The following is a 19,689-nucleotide window of genomic DNA, read 5'->3' as shown; positions in this document are numbered from 1 at the left end:
AAGTGTCTTCTGTACCCCGGTTAGCATTCAGGGCCAAGATGGCAGCATAATGTGAGTCGGGTTCAATAAGTATCTAGTGCAAACTAGTCTTTGCTGCCTTGATGAGTAACACAGGTTTTTATTTTTGATTTTAGCTGTCAATAGCATCATATCAATGTTAAACAGCATCCGGTTGAAGCACTTTTGGCGTATACAGTGTACACGTATATTTTAACTCAGCATAATGTTACAATAACTTGTCCGTTAATAGCGCAACTCAGTCGAGTAGTATGTAGATATACAGGGTGTAAAGCAAGGAAAACTTGTAGATGAATATGTTGATAGAGGTAATGCTAGAACCATTATCACTAACATATATATAACATGGTAAGAGTTGAGCAAAGAGAGAACAACAACTGAGTAAAAATACTAAAAAGCAAGGAGGAGACCACAGGCTGTTCCTAGTAAAAGATAATGAGGGGACTACAGGCTGTTCCTAGTAAAAGATAATGAGGGGACTACAGGCTGTTCCTATTAAAAGATAAAGAGGGGACCACAGGCTGTTCCTATTAAAAGATAAAGAGGGGACCACAGGCTGTTCCTATTAAAAGATAAAGAGGGGACCACAAGCTGTTCTTAGTAAGAGGTAAGAAGGGACTACAGGCTGTTCCTATTTAAATGTAGAGGGAACTAAAAGCTATTCCTGGTAGACTCACCACAATTGCCTCTATTTTCTTTTAGGATTACATTTCTAACTCGATTGGTTTCCTCTCGAACTCGCGAGTCTGTCTTGTCCACATTACGCCCAATGTCATCAATGAGACCTACAATAGTCATATGAATAGAACTTGCTCCATCTAATAAACAGTACATAGTCATTTTGTCCATCTGATAAACAGTACAGAATGATCTTATTCATCTGATGAATAGTATATGGTCATCTTGTCCATATGTTGAACTCCTGACAGTAGACTCCCGACTGTAGACTCTTGAATGTAAGACTCTTGACTGTAGACTCCTGACACTAAACTCTCGACTGTAGACTCTAGACTCTCGACTGTAGACTCTCGACTGTAGAGTCTTGACTGTAGACTATCGACTCCTGACTGTAGACTCTTGACTGTAGACTCCTGACACTAGACTCTCGACTGTAGACTCTCGACTGTAGACTCTCGACTGTAGACTCTTGAGTGTAGACTCCTGACACCAGACTCTCGACTGTAGACTCTCGACTGTAGACTCTCGACTGTAGACTCTCGACAGTAGACTCTCGGCTGTAGACTTCCGACTGTAGACTAACTGTAGACTGCTGACTGTAGACTACTGACTGTGGACTCATGACTATAAGACTCCTGACTGTAGACTCCTGAATGTATGACTCCTAACTGTAGACTTCTGACTGCTGACTCTTGATGGTAGACTACTGACTGTAAATTCCGAACTATTAACTTAATGCTAATGTTGTCAAGGTACTAACGACAGACACAAAAGGCGGCTTTTCAAATGAGCAATGTTGACAAAGAATAATTTCACCAAAATAAAAACATCTAATAATTATCAGATCAACATGACAGCAATTAGGGTGCATTTAGTGCTAACACACCCGGAGTGGTATACCTGTAGTAACACACCCGGAGTGGTATACCTGTATTAACCCACCTGGAGTGGTATACCTGTAGTAGCACACCCGGAATGGTATACCTGTAGTAACACACCCGGAGTGGTATACCTGTAGTAACCCTCCCGGAGTGGTATACCTGTAGTAACACACCCAGAGTGGTATACCTGTAGTAACACACCCGAAGTGGTATACCTGTAGTAACACACCCGGAGTGGTATACTTGTAGTAACACACCCGGAGTGGTGTACCTGTAGTAACACACCCGGAGTGGTATACCTGTATTAACACACCCGGAGTAGTATACCTGTAGTAACACACCAGGAGTAGTATACCTGTAGTAACACACCCGGAGTGGTATACCTGTAGTAACACACCCGGAGTGGTATACCTGTATTAACACACCCGGAGTGGTATACCTGTATTAACACACCCGGAGTGGTATACCTGTAGTAACACACCCGGAGTGGTATACCTGTAGTAACACACCCGGAGTGGTATACCTGTATTAACACACCCGGAGTGGTATACCTGTATTAACACACCCGGAGTGGTATACCTGTATTAACACACCCGGAGTGGTATACCTGTAGTAACACACTTGAGGCAACTGAACTAAAGAGTTGTTACATTAGGTTCTTTTGTGAGCAATTTTGCATATGTAAATAGTAACTTGTGAGGGACTCTGATAGCGCTGTACCACTCATGGCTTGTGAGGGACTCTGATAGCGCTGTACCACTCATGGCTTGTGAGGGACTCTGATAGCGCTGTACCACTCATGGCTTGTGAGGGACTCTGATAGCGCTGTACCACTCATGGCTTGTGGGGGACACTGATAGCGCTGTACCACTCATGGCTTGTGGGGGACACTGATAGCGCTGTACCACTCATGAGACACCCACCCGTGTTCGCTAAATGAGATTCATCCATCAGACTCAAGTAACCAATAGCAAGCCAGGATCATTTCTAAGAATTATAAATATTCTGTTTATTAGAGCTATTAGATGTAAGTTTCAGCTTGTAAGTATTGTGAAAGGAAATGGACATATTTCAACCTTATTCTTCATTAGCATTGACTGTACCATGACATAGTCTCTTAAAAAAGCCAATCATAAACAAGTGACATTCATTACCAATGGAACGTGTTAACACACTAGTCATGCAACTTTTAATGCGCTTATCTCAAATAATATCCCAATCATGTCAGCTAAACACATTTTAAAAGCAACTTCCTGAAGTTGTCTCCTTGAGGCTGTCAATCTTCTAATATTCTGAGCTAATATTCTTTTTAAACCTTGAATTTTTTGCATTAATTTTACAGTTTCTGGAACCAGCATACTTTAATTCAGTCTCTAAAAGTGTTTTAAGACAGAATTGTAAAACCTCTTTTATAGTAAAAATCCTTTACCATCTTGACGATCAATTTCATTGCCGATATCTACAGCCATGCTCTTCTGTCTCTGTATGACCTCTGCAAGAATTCCAAGGCCATCGTCTTGCTCTGCAGAAAAACCCACATATCATGGCTATGGCGCCAAACAGTCTAGCTGGTGGTGAAAAGGTAGCAATTCTAACTGTTGAATTAAAAGAATTAAACATGAAATCTGACCACATAATTTATCTCTTTTAACAAGTGGTGAATAATAGATTTGACTCAATCTGACAGATGAACGCTACCATAACCTCTATTAACTGAATTCCATTCAACTTTGCAGCATTGAATAAAAATTTCCCACGGCCAACAGACAACAGATATGCGGATATTACCATTACCAAAACAGGTTATTGATAGATAAATAGTGTATTCGCGTTTAACACCCTGTGACAGAAGTCATCTGCCCAGCCGCATGCCAGGATAATGAATTCATGTACATGTTTAGCCATTCTGATGTACATAAAATATGACAAGAACATCTTTGCATGAGATATTCCGACACCTCTCCTCTAGCCAAGCTGGACAGACAGAAGCTGATGCTTGCTCAGACTCAAACTCACAGCATATAAATCAGCTGATACGACAGAGAGATGTCGAAAGTTGCATATTCTTCCATTATTACACAGATAAATTCATTCAAAATATGTTTGCAGTTGGAATCATAAGTTATAAAGAAGCCTAATTAAAGCTGTGAGTCGTGACACCCTTTCAGCCATCAATCATAATGTAAATGTGAGTTAGACTAGAGAAAAAATATTTTTCAAGTGTCACATTCTCGAGGAGAACAATAAATCAAGGATTGAGCAGGACATCGAGCAGTAACCAGGCCCATCACTAACGAACGAAGAAGGGTAGCTAACTCGCTGTCGAGAATGCTGGAATATATGGTTGCTAAGGGCTGACACTTCAGTCCTGACCTTTTACCAAATTCTGTTGATGCTGTCTTATAGCGCTGGCATCCATGTCTGCACCAAAGTCGTCCTCATCAGCCCAGGGATTGGCGCTCGATATATGACTATAACTTGACCCTGCAGCGCTGCAATAAAAATGTCACTTGTTTACGATAAAATATATGCGAGTTTGCTTACAGTCCACTTTGTTTAGATTAAAATGAAATAAACGATGATGACTAGGGGTATTTGGTTGTCTATACAAACAGATGTCATACATGCCAAGATGTTGTCTCAAGCGTCAATGAAATAAAGGTGATAACCGACCCGTAAGAACCCCTCTCACTTTGAAGCATCTGTTCTAGCTGCTTCTCCTTCGTCTCCAACTCTTCCAGCATCTCCTGCCTTCTGTCGATCTCCCGCTGAGAGCTTGAAAAACAGACCACTTTTCCAACACAACATTGCAGAGAAAACAAGCAAAACGTAGAATCTAAACTTTAACATGAAATTTTAGTATTCACAACCCCATCATTTTATATAGTGCAGAGCTATCTCTACTCATGAGATGCTTGGCATTCACAGCCCCATCATTTTATATAGTGCAGAGCTATCTCTACTCATGAGATGCTTGGCATTCACAGCCCCATCTTTTTATATAGTGCAGAGCTATCTCTACTCATGAGATGCTTGGCATTCACAGCCCCATCTTTTTATATAGTGTAGAGCTATCTCTACTCATGAGATGCTTGGCGTTCACAACCCCATCTTTTTATATAGTGCAGAGCTATCTCTACTCATGAGATGCTTGGCATGCAATTTTTTTAGATTTTCAAGTATTTCGGTGAAAAGAAACACGTGTACCGCTTTTTGTTAAGAAAAAATTCCAAGATTGACAAGGAACAAGATTTTAGGATAAGTATCCTCTACACTTCTACCAGGACATGTAAGTATCCTCTACACTTCTACCAGGACATGTAAGTATCCTCTACATTTCTACCAGGACATGTAAGTATCCTCTACACTTCTACCAGGACATGTAAGTATCCTCTACACTTCTACCAGGACATGTAAGTATCCTCTACGCTTCTACCAGGACATGTAAGTATCCTCTACACTTCTACCAGGACATGTAAGTATCCTCTACACTTCTACCAGGACATGTAAGTATCCTCTACACTTCTACCAGGACATGTAAGTATCCTTTACATTTCTACCAGGACGTGTAAATTATTGCCTTCATCTCACCCTAGCAATGAACTTTACTGATGCCTCAGCATCGTATTAGTGAAACTCATTAATTACGTGTTTGGAAAGCTTTTCATCAAAACATTCATGTGTGTGTATTAACTTTTATTCACTGGCCTCCAAGAAGTGATGGAGAGAAGAGAGAAGTGGTGAGAAGGGAGTTTTTTGTCCATGCTAGAAAAGTACAAAAAAGGAAAGGATTTTTTTGGTTTCGCCGAAGAATATACCCATTATTCTCAAATGACAAAAATGAAAACAAGAAAAGTCCTAAAAGCTAGCACTGTTTCTGTCGGCCTACTTATCATTTCGCGGTGAACGATGAAATAGAGAAATTACTATAATAAAATCATTTTTATTTGCAAAAAGATCGCATCACGTTCCTAAGGTAGCACTTTATCTGACTGACAGAAGTCAGTCAGATAGAGTGATCAGGTCATCTAAGAAAACTGTGATTTAAGTATGTCAGCGAATTGAGTCAATAGAAATACATGTCTCAGGTAACTTGTACGGTATTTGAAAAAACGAATTGCACTGCACCCAATATATGATTTTGTATGATACGTGATTGAAATACTTTATTTTGAACTATGTACTCAACCAAAGACACTGCAATCCATCATGAACAATCTATGTGATGGATAAATGTATCAAAACCTTTGAAATCATATTGCCCAATATTTTGATTAGGATATAGAGTATATCATTTTGCAGCCTAATGTTCAATCACTCGCACAGATACCTGAACTTAGACACACAAAACATCAACAGCAATACAAATGTGAAAGACTATCAAATATCAAACTATTAAATAACTATATTATCTGCAGAGAAACAATAAGAGAATCGTTATTAATGGAATTAGTTGAATAATATGTACATGATAGATCTATTGATCTCTTAATGGAATATGTTTATGATATATCTATAGTTTTCTTACTAAAGTATGTACATGACAGATCTGCTGTCCTTAGATAAGTGTGTATATGATAGATCTATTTTCTCTTAGAGAGGTATGTTCATGAGTCCTTAGAGAGAGATATCTCTGATTGACATAGATCCTTACAATTGAAATGATTGCGCGTTCCTTATATGGGTCTGTCTCATGGTATTGACAGCAGCTTTGTATCTCGTCATCTCATTCCTGGCCTCGCTCGAGTACTGCAAGGAGACTTATATGCAGTCAATGCAACACAAGCTGTTCTGCTAACCCTTCCTTAGGTGTAGATCAAATATACCCAGAACAGACACAAAATCAATTAAAATAAAGTATAACCGGAAAAGTCACGAGCAATGGAGAAACATATTCTAGCTATGAATCACTCAGTTAGAATAACTAAGTGAGGATAATTTGCCACGCTGGCCAAAAGAGGCCAAACGAATGCAAATTCTGCAATAGAGAAGGCGCTGTGAAATTTTAATAAATATTTTTCAATAATGACCTCCTTTGCTTCTTGCAAACTTCCTTCAGAGAACATATTCTCAGTATTGTTGACAATTGTCGAACAGCACCCAAAACCACAAAACATATCAGCTGCCAAATAAGAGATATTCCATAAATATTTTGAAGAACACTCCCGCGTCAACCCAGGATTTTCCATCCCAGGATATCTACTCACTCGGCCATATTGTGAAGATATTCTGTCCTGGCCATCTCTCTGTTCTATAGCCTCATAGACCTTCTGGGCTCGTCTCAAAGCAGATGAGTGGTTTGCCTCCCTACGAAACCATTCAGCTACGTGTATTATTACACACTTAAGAAGCTGACACTAAAGTATCCCAACAAACAAACAAATCAATAGGAATTTTTGCTAGTCTAAATAACATCTCATATTTTGTAATATTATTATAGTTTGATAATCTTTAGATGCAATGAAAATACAAATAAAGAGACTAACTCTAAGCCATAAATGTTTGCTATTATTTCTTCATAAGTTGGTGATCTTTTAACAGAATGACAAAAACTGAGTTTATATCCTTTGACTGTATGTAGTATTTATGTTCACTAATTCCCACTTATCTGGCCGACCAGTTAGAAAGGTCCATTTCGAGTAATACAGATGGAGTACTACAGATGGAGTACTACAGATGGAGTACTACAGATAGAGTACTACAGATGGAGTACTACAAATGGAGTACTACAGATGGAGTACTACAGATGGAGTACTACAGATAGAGTACTACAGATAGAGTACTACAGATAGAGTAATACAGATGGAGTACTACAGATAGAGTACTACAGATGGAGTACTACAGATAGAGTACTACAGATAGAGTACTACAGATAGAGTACTACAGATGGAGTAATACAGATGGAGTACTACAGATAGAGTACTACAGATGGAGTACTACAGATAGAATACTACAGATAGAGTACTACAGATGGAGTACTACAGATAGAGTAATATAGATGGAGTAATACAGATGGAGGACTACAGATAGAGTAATACAGATGGAGTACTACAGATAGAGTACTACAGATAGAGTACTACAGATGGAGTACTACAGATAGAGTAATACAGATGGAGTACTACAGATAGAGTACTACAGATGGAGTACTACAGATAGAGTACTACAGATAGAGTACTACAGATGGAGTACTACAGATAGAGTAATACAGATGGAGTACTACAGATAGAGTACTACAGATGGAGTACTACAGATAGAGTACTACAGATGGAGTACTACAGATAGAGTACTACAGATAGAGTACTACAGATGGAGTACTACAGATAGAGTAATACAGATGGAGTACTACAGATAGAGTACTACAGATAGAGTAATACAGATGGAGTACTACAGATGGTCACTTCTCTAGTAAGGTGAATTAGCAAACGCAGTATAATTATAAACAAAGTTATATATGCATATTAAACTAATAGTGACGTTACTTAAATTGTAGGTTCCTTGTTTTAAGGTGAGCCAAAGTAAGGGCCAAGTATGAATTAGTATGCAGCATAGTAACAGTAGGCGAACCTAGATTCCCTCTCAAGCGTGATTTACGAATAAGATAAATATAGTGGTTGACAAGCAAAAAATTGTTGCATAATTCAATTAATTTCTTCACAACAAACATGAGCTCGAGATAAGAACTTTCGCATCTCTACCTCCATTATTATGAATGCCGAAAATTCTTCACACCTTGTTTCAGCAATGGTACGCAGTCATGAATACCTTCCCTGACATGCTGTGTAACCGACAACCACTGATACACTCATGAATACCTCCCCTGATATACTGTGTACCCGTCAGTAACTGATACTCGCTTTAGTCAATCTTTTTAGGTCTTACCAATTAGTTTGACAAAATTAGAGTCATAATATAATTAAAGAATGTAATATTTACTATCATCTCATGAATGTGCATTGTTTCTACGAAATAATTTGAGCATAAATTATTTTTTAATTGGTAATTTCCAGGTAGCTCGCTGTAGTGATGGGGTAAAGAAAGAATCCTTTAATGTATTATTATGGATAATATTTCAATTCATACCATAAAGCAGTTCTGTTTCAGAGATTAATGTACTCGGCCTATAGCAAACTAGCTGAGGGTTAAAGTAGCGCAACCAAGTTATTGGTGTATCTGATTGGCTGCCCTGTGGCGGTTACCTGTCTGATAGAAATAATACGATGAGCATAATGAAAAACTCTCATATTTGACTTGCTATTATATCTATATCTATTATATCTATTATATTACTAGTTTTTAGCACCAAACTAGCAGCTCTAGACATTTTATGTCTTCCTACATCTAATTGTGACATCAAAACACTACTAAACGCCACACAGTAAAATTAATCAGACGTATTACAAGAAGAACCGAATATCTACTGTTTACTCATGAAATGATGTGTGACTTTGTTCTGATGGTTAAAAGCTAAACAATTATAAATTCTTGTTGAAGAATGCCAGTTGATTTATGATCAGTGAGTTTATAATTAACGATTATCACTATGACAATCTTGAATATTGAATAACGCATGACATTCTGAATTCATGAAGTGGTGGAAGCCGCGTCTACAGACATCTCAAGTTCAACAGCGCTGCCAAGCTGTTCAACTATCAATATCTAAAGTTAGAGAGAGTGGTCTTAGCTTGTCAAATCATAATTGTAATTTTTTTATTCTGTTCTATATATCTATATATATACATATGTATCTACAGTGGAACCTCGGTTCTCAAATGCTTCGGTTCTCGACCAACTCGGTTTTCGAGGAAAAAATTTGAGATTTGTTCTTCTCGGATCTCGACCATAAATTCGGTTCTCGACCAAACCGGAACATGCGCATTTGAATTAAATGTTCGGAACAGCTCCAGAAACATCATGTTTATAAGTTTAACAACGTTGTTATGAGCCATTTTCAAAAGGTTTAAAAAAAAGGGGAAGTTTCACGTCATTAATTCTTTACAAAAAGGAGCCATCTGGGAGGACGTCGCCTCTACCGAAGAGATTTGCTAGGGACACAACTCCTCCAGTCGAGTTACCCTAAATTGTGTTGGAGGAGGATTCATCGTCATAGATGTGAAGTAAACGTGCCATTGCTGTTTCTATTTTCTTTTTTTTCACATGATTTTTGATATAACTGATCTGTTGCATTTTTTTGCTGTTTCATTATCAATTTCTGCGATTTTTCGTATTGTATCGTAACCTTTAATGTTTTTTGAGGTTTTAAGGGCAAAGCATATGAAGTGTTTACATTTTGTTTTTTCTTTTCATCATCATAGATAAAAAATCTTTTATTAAAATTAAACACGATCTATATCTACCCGTTTTTAGTTATAGTATGCAATATACAGTACAGTTTATGGTGTAAAATGTTAAAAAATAATTTACCGAGGTTCTTAAATTGACTTGAAATGGATTAAAACTTACATATATTAATTCTAATGGGAAAACCTGTTTTGGATCCCAAACAACTCGAATTTCGACTAGCCTTCTGGAACGAATTGTGTGCGAGAACCGAGGTTCCACTGTATATATATACCTATACCATTATATATATATATATATATATATAACGATCTAGGTATAATATCTGGTATGTAGATCATAATATATAAATTATCTACATATCAGATATTAGCATTTTATAACTCAAGCTATTCCATGAACACGAAAGACAGTTGCTGATGCAAAATTTATTGCAAATTCTAAATTCTTTCTAGCCTATTTGGTGATTGCAAGAATCCTCATTTCTACATAGCTACTATGCAAAAAGCCGTTGATTAGAAATTATCAGCTACTCTGACCAACAAGCAGACAACTCTGAAAGAAGTACAACTAAATACATCGCCAAGAGCAGAGCTTACCAGGTATCATTCATTACTGTAGAGTTGTGTACAAAGAGACGTTAGGCCTGCATAAGGTCTTCAAGTCTAGCTTCAGTTTCTGCTGTTGGAGATACAATATATACAATAGAGATACCTAGAATTACAGTATATGTCTGAGAAATAGAAGCACTCAATATCAGACAACAATTATATTATGGGCACTCCTCACAAAACTGAAACTTTTAGCAGTAACAACAAGTGATAATGAGAAGACAACTCCAGATTTGCTATTGTATCCTGTTCTGGAGGTGTAACGACAGGTGTAACCCGATTACATTTATTGATATTAGGTCACATGGCAGTTTTAGAATAATGAAACCCGCAAACTGTAAAGACAAGTTGTTGTTGCTCAAAACTGACTAACTGCTCTGTGCCCATAAATAACATCTTAGTTTAAACTCCTTAGCCTGATGTTAAAGACAAAATACCTGCAAGCTGGTAACAGGGCCAATGTTGCTACTAACCACATTAAATCAGTCATTACCAACTTTTTGCAAGATCAGCATTGTAGCCCATTTAAAGCCAATCAGCCACAACGCTTTGAAAAGCAACCAGCCCGTGTGATTTAATATGTTACTCACCTCAAGGTTGACCCTAAACCTGAATTTCCCAATATCTGTTCTTAAGTCGTTTATGAATTAGATTAGTAGCTACTTGTAGCAGTTTCCAGATACAAGTTCACATTTAATAAGGAATTCATCTATGTTATTATCTAGCGTGCAATGCAGTTGATCAGACTAACTATCATAAATGCGTTTCATTAGAAGTCTTTTATGAAACGAGCAACCAAATGGTTGTTTCAAATTGCAAGTACAATACATTGTCTGTCTACTTTATTTCACAAATATTTACACGCATTGCAAATTACTTTCTGAGCATGTTTCCATTATATAAAATGCACTATGTATTTATACATACATGTAATACAACACTGTTGTTATACTGCAGTGAGTATATAGAAATATATGTAATATGTAATATTTTCTATTCAGTGACTTAGTAATAGCAATTAGTGTCATGTGCTTACAAACAAAATTATAGACAATGAACTGGTCAGAAAGTGCAGGAAACAAATTGCGACAAAAACAGTCAATATTCATTTAAGTCCAAATCAAGCAAAAGGGTATATACATACATATATATGTATATATATACATATATATGTATATATATACACATATATATGTGTATATATACATATATACACATGTATATATATATATACATATGTATATGTATATATATATACATATGTATATATATACATATGCATACATATATAACTATATATACATATATAAACATATATGTATATACATATATATACATATACATGTATACACATATAATACACAGCAACAAAAGATGACTAAAAAATAAATATTGCAATATCATATTTGTTACATTATTATTGCGCAAAACACAAATGTCCCACCTGGCTATTACTCAAAATTTTAATTTCACTCTATCACCTCACTAACTACATCTTCACATTTTAGTTAGGTTTTTTTACTATATGAATACATCACGCTAATTGGCCATTGTCCAAATCCCGCTTTTAAACCACACATCAAGTATAAGTCTATTCTAAGTAACAGAATCCCAAGACCTGTCACTAGGCAAGGAAGAGGATCATCAAAACCTAGCAATGAAACTAAACTATTTCTTGCATTATAGTGTTATGGCCGTGGAGGCTTGACCGACTAGCAAGGTTTTTATAGTGTTATGGTCGTGGAGGCTTGACCGACTAGCAAGGTTTTTATAGTGTTATGGTCATGGAGGCTTGACCGACTAGCAAGGTTTTTATAGTGTTATGGTCGTGGAGGCTTGACCGACTAGCAAGGTTTTTATAGTGTTATGGTCGTGGAGGCTTGACCGACTAGCAAGGTTTTTATAGTGTTATGGTCGTGGAGGCTTGACCGACTAGCAAGGTTTTTATAGTGTTATGGTCGTGGAGGCTTGACCGACTAGCAAGGTTTTTATAGTGTTATGGTCGTGGAGGCTTGACCGACTAGCAAGGTTTTTATAGTGTTATGGTCGTGGAGGCTTGACCGACTAGCAAGGTTTTTATAGTGTTATGGTCGTGGAGGCTTGACCGACTAGCAAGGTTTTTATAGTGTTATGGTCGTGGAGGCTTGACCGACTAGCAAGGTTTTTATAGTGTTATGGTCGTGGAGGCTTGACCGACTAGCAAGGTTTTTATAGTGTTATGGTCGTGGAGGCTTGACCGACTAGCAAGGTTTTTATAGTGTTATGGTCGTGGAGGCTTGACCGACTAGCAAGGTTTTTATAGTGTTATGGTCGTGGAGGCTTGACCGACTAGCAAGGTTTTTATAGTGTTATGGTCGTGGAGGCTTGACCGACTAGCAAGGTTTTTATAAAAATTCTTAGCAAGGGTTGAAAGAACATCGACAGTTAAAACTTTTAAAAGGAAACTAATACAGGCCAGCTTCCTTTTATCCTTGAAAGGTACTAAACCCAAGAAATCTCTTGCCTTGATAATCTCCTCTCTACCATTCAATTTCTAAATAAAACGTAGTTTTTCTCAGAACTACTTCTATTTTGTCAATATGCTTTATCAATTGAGGGTCCCAAACTTAACTTGCATACTCTAACAAAGGCATACGCAAAGTAATGTAGACCTTGCATCTCACGCTCTTTGAGGCTGAATATAATACTCTTTTTAATAATCCTAATCTCTGACAAGCCCTAAATGTAATTTCTTGATGTGAAGATTTCAGAATAGATTGTTTGAAATTTTAATTTCCAAGTAACAAAAACTCTCAACAAAGGTAATAGGTTCCATTTTGCAAAATATAGCGTGTGATTTGATCAACAAATGAGTGATTAAATTTGACATCATGGCATTTGATTTAATATTAAAGGACATCATCTATTTGTGAGCCCATACTTCTAAATTAATAAAACCTTGCTGAAAGTTGACCACGTTTGACAGAGAGTTGATTTTAGCATAGAGTAAACATCATCGGCAAATTGCCTAGCTGTACAAAACTTCAGAACGACGCATATGTCATTGATGTAGATGAGAAACAGTGACGGGCCCAAAACAGAACCCTGAGTAACGCCCGAAGAAACAGACAGAAGACCCGAAGTAATACCATCAATCACCATTCTCTGATACCTCTTTGTCAAAAGATTTTCAATCAATTTGATTATAGATGTATCAATCTCAGTTTTCCATAACTCATAGATAAAAAGCTGATACGCAACCTTATCAAATGTCTTAGGGAAGTCCAACACAGCAGCATGCACAGAATGCCCTTCATCAAACATTTTCATGTCATTGGTTGTTGTTGTTGTTATTAGCTGAGTGGTACAGGAAAAATTTCTCCAGAAACCATGCTGGTTTTTTACTAATAATCTCTTAAGGTTTTTGCTAATGTGATTCAAAACAATATGTTCAAGAAGCTTACCAGCTAGGTTGTAAGAGACACAGGCCTATAATTGCCAATAGTCTTTTTGATCCCCTTATTAAAAATCAACACTACATTTGCAATCTTCCAATTGGATGGTAATTTGCCTCAATACAAAGAGTACCGAAAACTATGCTTTCCTAAAACCATCTGGTCCAGCTAGTTTGCTTGGTTTAAGAAAAGTTACCACCCCGCGGACCATTTCACCTGAAACTCTGATAGGACTAAAAAGTTTAGAGTCATACTTTTGAAAAGCTAGAATCGACCTTAGAAAAAACCATTATGAAAAAATGAATTAAAATTGCCAGCTTTCGGTTCCCTCTCAGTGATGTTATTAACACCGACTGATAGCTTATCACCACACACACACACTGGCTTGACAGAAGAATAAAATGGCTTAAATTGTCCTTTACATAAAGATTTGTAAATGTATCTGTTGTAATGATGTATTTTCAATTTCCTCAAAAGTTTTTGTTCTCTCTCCTGTGAGTTTTATACTGAAAAAGATGGTTTTAGGATTTCAACTTTTTATATTTGTTGTACCACTTTCTCTGCTAGTTGACTGCTTTTCTAACTGTTCTGTTGAACCAACAAGGTTCACCGGTTTTCCTTTTTTAAAACGTTGTTTGGAACATAATAATCAATCATTTCCTCAAGGATTTTACTATCGATATGAGTTTCAGAGAGACAAAGTGCTATATGGAAAATCTATAACATTGTGAAACAAACTGTGATCCACCACAACCAAAACGCCCCCCCCCCTTGGGAGTTTCTATCAACTCTAAGTATTGACTTGTTAGCTGTGGGTATGATGTAACTACTAGAGATTGAACTATTACAATGAGTTTCAGAGAAACAAAGAATATCAGCTTGTTATGACAACGATTGAATCTCGATTGGTTTTACCTTTTGCAAATCTAACATTAGCTATGGCAATCCTAAGCATGCTTTTGTTTACTCGAGTAATGTTTGATTGTCTACCCTCACTACTTTCTTTTTCACTATTTTGTACTTTATGAACAGATCTTGTTCTCTGGTTTCCTTCAGGTTTTTCTTATACGAAAATCTTCCTCTCTTTCTTCTCGGGTCAAATAAAGTTGAGCGAAGATGACCTTTTTTAAAGCATTCAATGCCTTCACAATATTCTACTTTGTGTCTGAGCTATCAGTGCACAGTTTTAACGGTCTTTTGCTACTTGTTTTGCTTCCTGACTGATCCGAGGTTAATTTGCCAAGTCTAAAGAGAGTTTTCTCATCAACGTTGAAGGCTATGTGACATTCTCTAAGTAGAGATTTAACTTCGATCAGCGTATCATCTTTAGAAAAATCTGGTATGCCTAAAACATTAGAATGTTATCTCTATACTCCTTAAAGTCTCTCTTCCTTCTCCACGGTTTTTTGAGCTGCATTGACTATAACATTTTTGAGTTATTTTTCGGTGATGTCTATCAACCGCTTACTAATAGAAAATGGACGCAGCATAGATTAATTTTATATGCATTAGTAAAAATAATAATTAACAACATCTTTTATTAGTAAAACAACTTTTTTAGGAACCACCAGTTCGACAATAACGACCCATCACGTTTCAAACAGGAACGATATATCAAACCTTTGTAACTTAGAAGCGTGCGGTGAAAATGCCTGGTAATAACCGAAAAATAAGTTTGTTTATTACTATTATTTGTTTAATAGAAAAAGCAGCCTCTTCAAGGGTAAAACCTATCATCACTTCATTATAACTTAAATCTTAAGGAACTACATGTACGTTTGTACTACAAGACACAAACGCCTTCACTCGTTCGCTGGAGGAAGTAGTATGTCAAGGTCGTAGCTTTTTGGAGTTTTAAAAAGCATTATACCGACTATGTTAGGCAGAGTTTAGCAACCTATGTTGTCTATATATTCAAACGATTGAAAATACGCACCGTTTTCACCCTTTAGGCTATATTTTAGCAAAGAAAAAACATTCATTTTAATCAAAACCATTATTAAAATATAAAAACAAAACGCAATATTTAATAGCATTTTGAGTAATAACAAGTAAATTAACATTTTATTCAAAAACACATCATTTGAGCATTTTTGTAACGAAATTATTTGTAATTTGAACTTATTTTAAATTTTGCAACAAATAACAATATAGAACTACATGTACATATACGTGCACGCATACTGCTTATTGCACTGTGCATAAAAAGTATTAAATTGTGAAGTAAAACTAAAGTAAAAATATGTGACGTCAATTTCTGCTTCCGTTCGTCAAACTTTTCTATTTAATATAAAGGTTGCTTTGCAAATTCAAGCTAAGGTAGCGTTTCCATCTCTATGGTTATCGATGTAATTTGCGATGCTATCGCTTCGCATAGCTCAATTGTGAAACGACGAGAAGTTATCTTTATCGTGGATTTATCTTCTAAAAGCTTATGTTTTGTTTTTAATGCACGTCTACATTTTGTGACAGTATTGCACCGAAAGTTTGATTTGCTGATAACACTTGGTCAAAATAAGCCGTTTGAGGAAAATTCTTGAAACACGCATAAGCTGTAAACATTTCAATTGAAGTTTGCGCGCAGTAAAGCTAAAATACGACGAGAGTTTGTTAGCATTTTTTGTATAATTTTTAGTTTTTTAGTACTTTGTATGAAATCTTTAAAATATTGAAAAATCGGCTAAATATTTTTTGTATTCTGTATTACCGTATATATATAATCCGATTACTGCTAGAGTTCTACTAAATCATAAACTAATACAGTAAGGTAATACTAAAATAAAAGAGCTCTACAAGAAATTGGAGCAAATAGTACTAGTTGTGAAAAATAGTTATACTTATCCTTGCAGCTACTGTCAGTTTCATTACCTGTCTTGTCAATCATCAGGCCGCTACTAAAATTTTAATAGCAGCCTGATGATAACAAGACATGTCATAAAACTGACAGTAGCTGCAAAGATGAGTACAACTATTTTCTATAATTAGTGTATACCTACATATATATATATATATATATATATATATATATATATATATATATGTGAAAGTATGTGTGTCCCTCCAGTGATAGATTTTAAAATATTGATGTTATAAATCTGCTATCTATTGGACATATATATATATATATATTCTTCTTTTTTTCGTGTCCACAAACAGCAAAACTTAATGGTGGAACGGTTTTAAACGTATGAGCTTTAAAATGTGGAGTTCTTTATGGGCTCAATGTAGAGTCCCTCACTCTTCCTATTTTTAACAGATGTAGAAAAATGAATTGTATTAAAAAAATTTAACTTTGTTGGGTTGTTACCAAAATGTAACTTGTTAAAGTCACGTGCAGCAAGTAATTTATTGTGTCAAAAGATGCTGTGATGTAATGGTTTTGCAATACACCAGATAAGTTGCCCTCAACGATAAGCTGATAATGAGCAGTCGCCCTCTTGGTTGACTGCAGTTTTTCTATAGCAGAAAACCACATATAGTTTTCTGCCTCAAAAGCATGATGCTTTCAAATTGGAAATATAATATAGCTGTCTATTTGTGGTTAGCTGGCTTTTGAGTGCGCAGGCAGCATACTGCTTACAAAAACACCACTATTTTTGCAGGAGCTGGCAGCTCATACATTCATTACTGTTCTGGCAAAAGTGGTAGCCATCACAGGTGCTACTGGTTTTGCAGAGCTTGACTGCTTTTATTTGCACTACTTGTTTGCTAAAATTTTAAACGGAAACTCTAGGTAGTTCTACCTGGTAGTTCTACCTGGTAGAACTACCTGGTAGTTCTACCTGGTAGAACTACCAGGTAGTTCTACCAGGTAGAACTACCTGGTAGAACTACCGAGCAGGTACGCTTATCACAGGTCATGTTTGTTTGGTTAATGGATTTGCTCAACAGGCTAGCTATCCAGTTTTAGCCGACACTGGTCATAAGTCAAGAGCTGGCTAGTAGTTCCTCCGCCTTTTATCATCAGCCTCTTTTAGATTTAATAACTGGTGAATAACACTGTGAGATGAAGAGAATACAATTACTGAAAGGAACCAGCTATTGTGAGTAGCCAGTCAGATCTAGCTAGATATTTAAGCAGAAGCCCTTATGATGGCCCTTGTACCTCAAAGGTGGCCAAGGTATGAAGTGGCATAAAAGACGGAAATGGAGTAAAAGATAAACAGAATTACCTGTTTAATAATCAAGCAATTGACACAGAGTAGGTCAGGAAGCTTAGATGTCAAAAGCGATGGAGCTGTGAATATTCTTAGACTGTTGAAGCTGCAAGGATTGTGCAACACAAATAGCTAACAGATAATTTTATCAAAAATACTCAACAATTTTTGGTTGTAGATCGTCAAAAACAAAATAGCTGTCATTATGTATAGCAACAAAATCTATACAAGAGTGGCTGCTCTCTTCTATATTAGTTTGATGAGTATTTACCTTATCAACAGATAAGATGCTAAAAGTACTCCTTAAGTCCCTGCACTGTTTCACATTAGGTTTTTTATAGTAATTAGTTTTTTACTTTCTTTTCTGAATGGCATAGACTTTATCTTCTTATTCTATATTAATATGGTCTTTTACTGGCTGTTCTCCTGGTTCACCTGGTTAGACCTGGTTCATTGGCGTAAGTTTTTCATTTAAAGACATATGGATGTGTTTGTGTGTCTAATGTCACTGTCTGGTTGCTGAGGCTATACTCCATTTCCTTCAAAATTGCTTTGTTTTTTTACTTTAGCGAGTTTTTTTACTTTGTATTCATTACAAAGGGAGACTGTTACTAATTTTATTCAGTCCAGTGACAGATCGTGTCACTTCAGTTTGCTTGAAAGTCGAGTTCAGCCAGCAAAGCTGGCTACTTGACTTGTCTACCACTAGGATACTTGCTTATAATACTTATATACTTAATAGTACATTCCAATAGTTATATGTATTCTGAGAACAGCTGATCTATCATAACATTCCCTTTATAATCAGACAACAGGTTGTAACTCCAGCTTTCATTCTCATGATGGCCTCTTAGACTGGTTGATTTGATTTTAACTTTATTTCACCGGCCAATGCTGATAAAAGCAAATCAGGCCGTTTGGAAAAGTACACCTAAAGAAAGAGCACAGACACAAATTTACTGTAAAACTTGTGTGTTGTGCCATTGACAGAATATTTGAACTTCGTACAAAATAAAAAAGAAGGTAGCTTATTTAATTGCGATAGAACTTCTATAGGCTGCCTTTTTAAAAAATTGTTTTGAAATGTTTGACATTTGCTATTACCTCATTTAGACTATGGCCAGTTCAGCTAGGCGAAGGTAAGCCTTAAGAGGCGGGTAAGAATTATGCAAATAATCAGACAGCTTCAGTTATTTGTGTGATTAAAACTGAGTATGAAGTGGCGTGCAGATAACTAGCTGTAATCCAATGCCGCAAGCCATGATGAAGCGCTCTATCGTTTCCTGCTCTCTTACACAGAATCTCGCTGTAGATTGTCTCTAGCGTGCTTCTAACTCATACATATTTTCATTTGTAATAAATTATTATCCTCTACAAGCATCATCGCCTGCTAGATGGTTGTGACCATTTCCTAGATACATATTACCGATCTTGTATTTTCATTTCAAATGTAAATGTTGTTAACACTCGCAATCTAATTAATTACAGCATTTGTATTGTTTATAACTTATCGCTTCTGTTTAACCCGTAACTTTAGATATTTTATAATTACTCTTCTCTTAGATATTGCCCATGTACCGATACACACATATAGCTCTTTGTGAACAGTGAG

General features: G+C 36.3%; 1 protein-coding gene across 1 annotated transcript in view; it reads right to left on the bottom strand.

Annotated features, from left to right (window-relative positions):
* The window catches only part of LOC137404154 (syntaxin-8-like), a 28,357-nt gene extending 12,647 nt beyond the window's left edge, over nt 1-15,710 (bottom strand). Inside the window, exons 1-8 of the mRNA XM_068090312.1 lie at nt 15,541-15,710; nt 10,475-10,556; nt 6,785-6,884; nt 6,232-6,326; nt 4,251-4,352; nt 3,951-4,069; nt 3,007-3,099; nt 696-803 (exon numbers count right to left, since the gene is read on the bottom strand). Coding sequence (XP_067946413.1) covers nt 696-803; nt 3,007-3,099; nt 3,951-4,069; nt 4,251-4,352; nt 6,232-6,326; nt 6,785-6,884; nt 10,475-10,488 — 631 coding nt within the window. The 5' untranslated portion in view covers nt 10,489-10,556; nt 15,541-15,710. The remainder of the gene's footprint in view (nt 1-695; nt 804-3,006; nt 3,100-3,950; nt 4,070-4,250; nt 4,353-6,231; nt 6,327-6,784; nt 6,885-10,474; nt 10,557-15,540) is intronic.
* Nucleotides 15,711-19,689: the final 3,979 nt, after the last annotated feature.

Source organism: Watersipora subatra, chromosome 1 (assembly GCF_963576615.1).
Source record: "Watersipora subatra chromosome 1, tzWatSuba1.1, whole genome shotgun sequence".
In the NCBI taxonomy this organism is placed as follows: domain Eukaryota; kingdom Metazoa; phylum Bryozoa; class Gymnolaemata; order Cheilostomatida; family Watersiporidae; genus Watersipora; species Watersipora subatra.
This window is presented reverse-complemented; position numbering and strand designations above follow the sequence as displayed.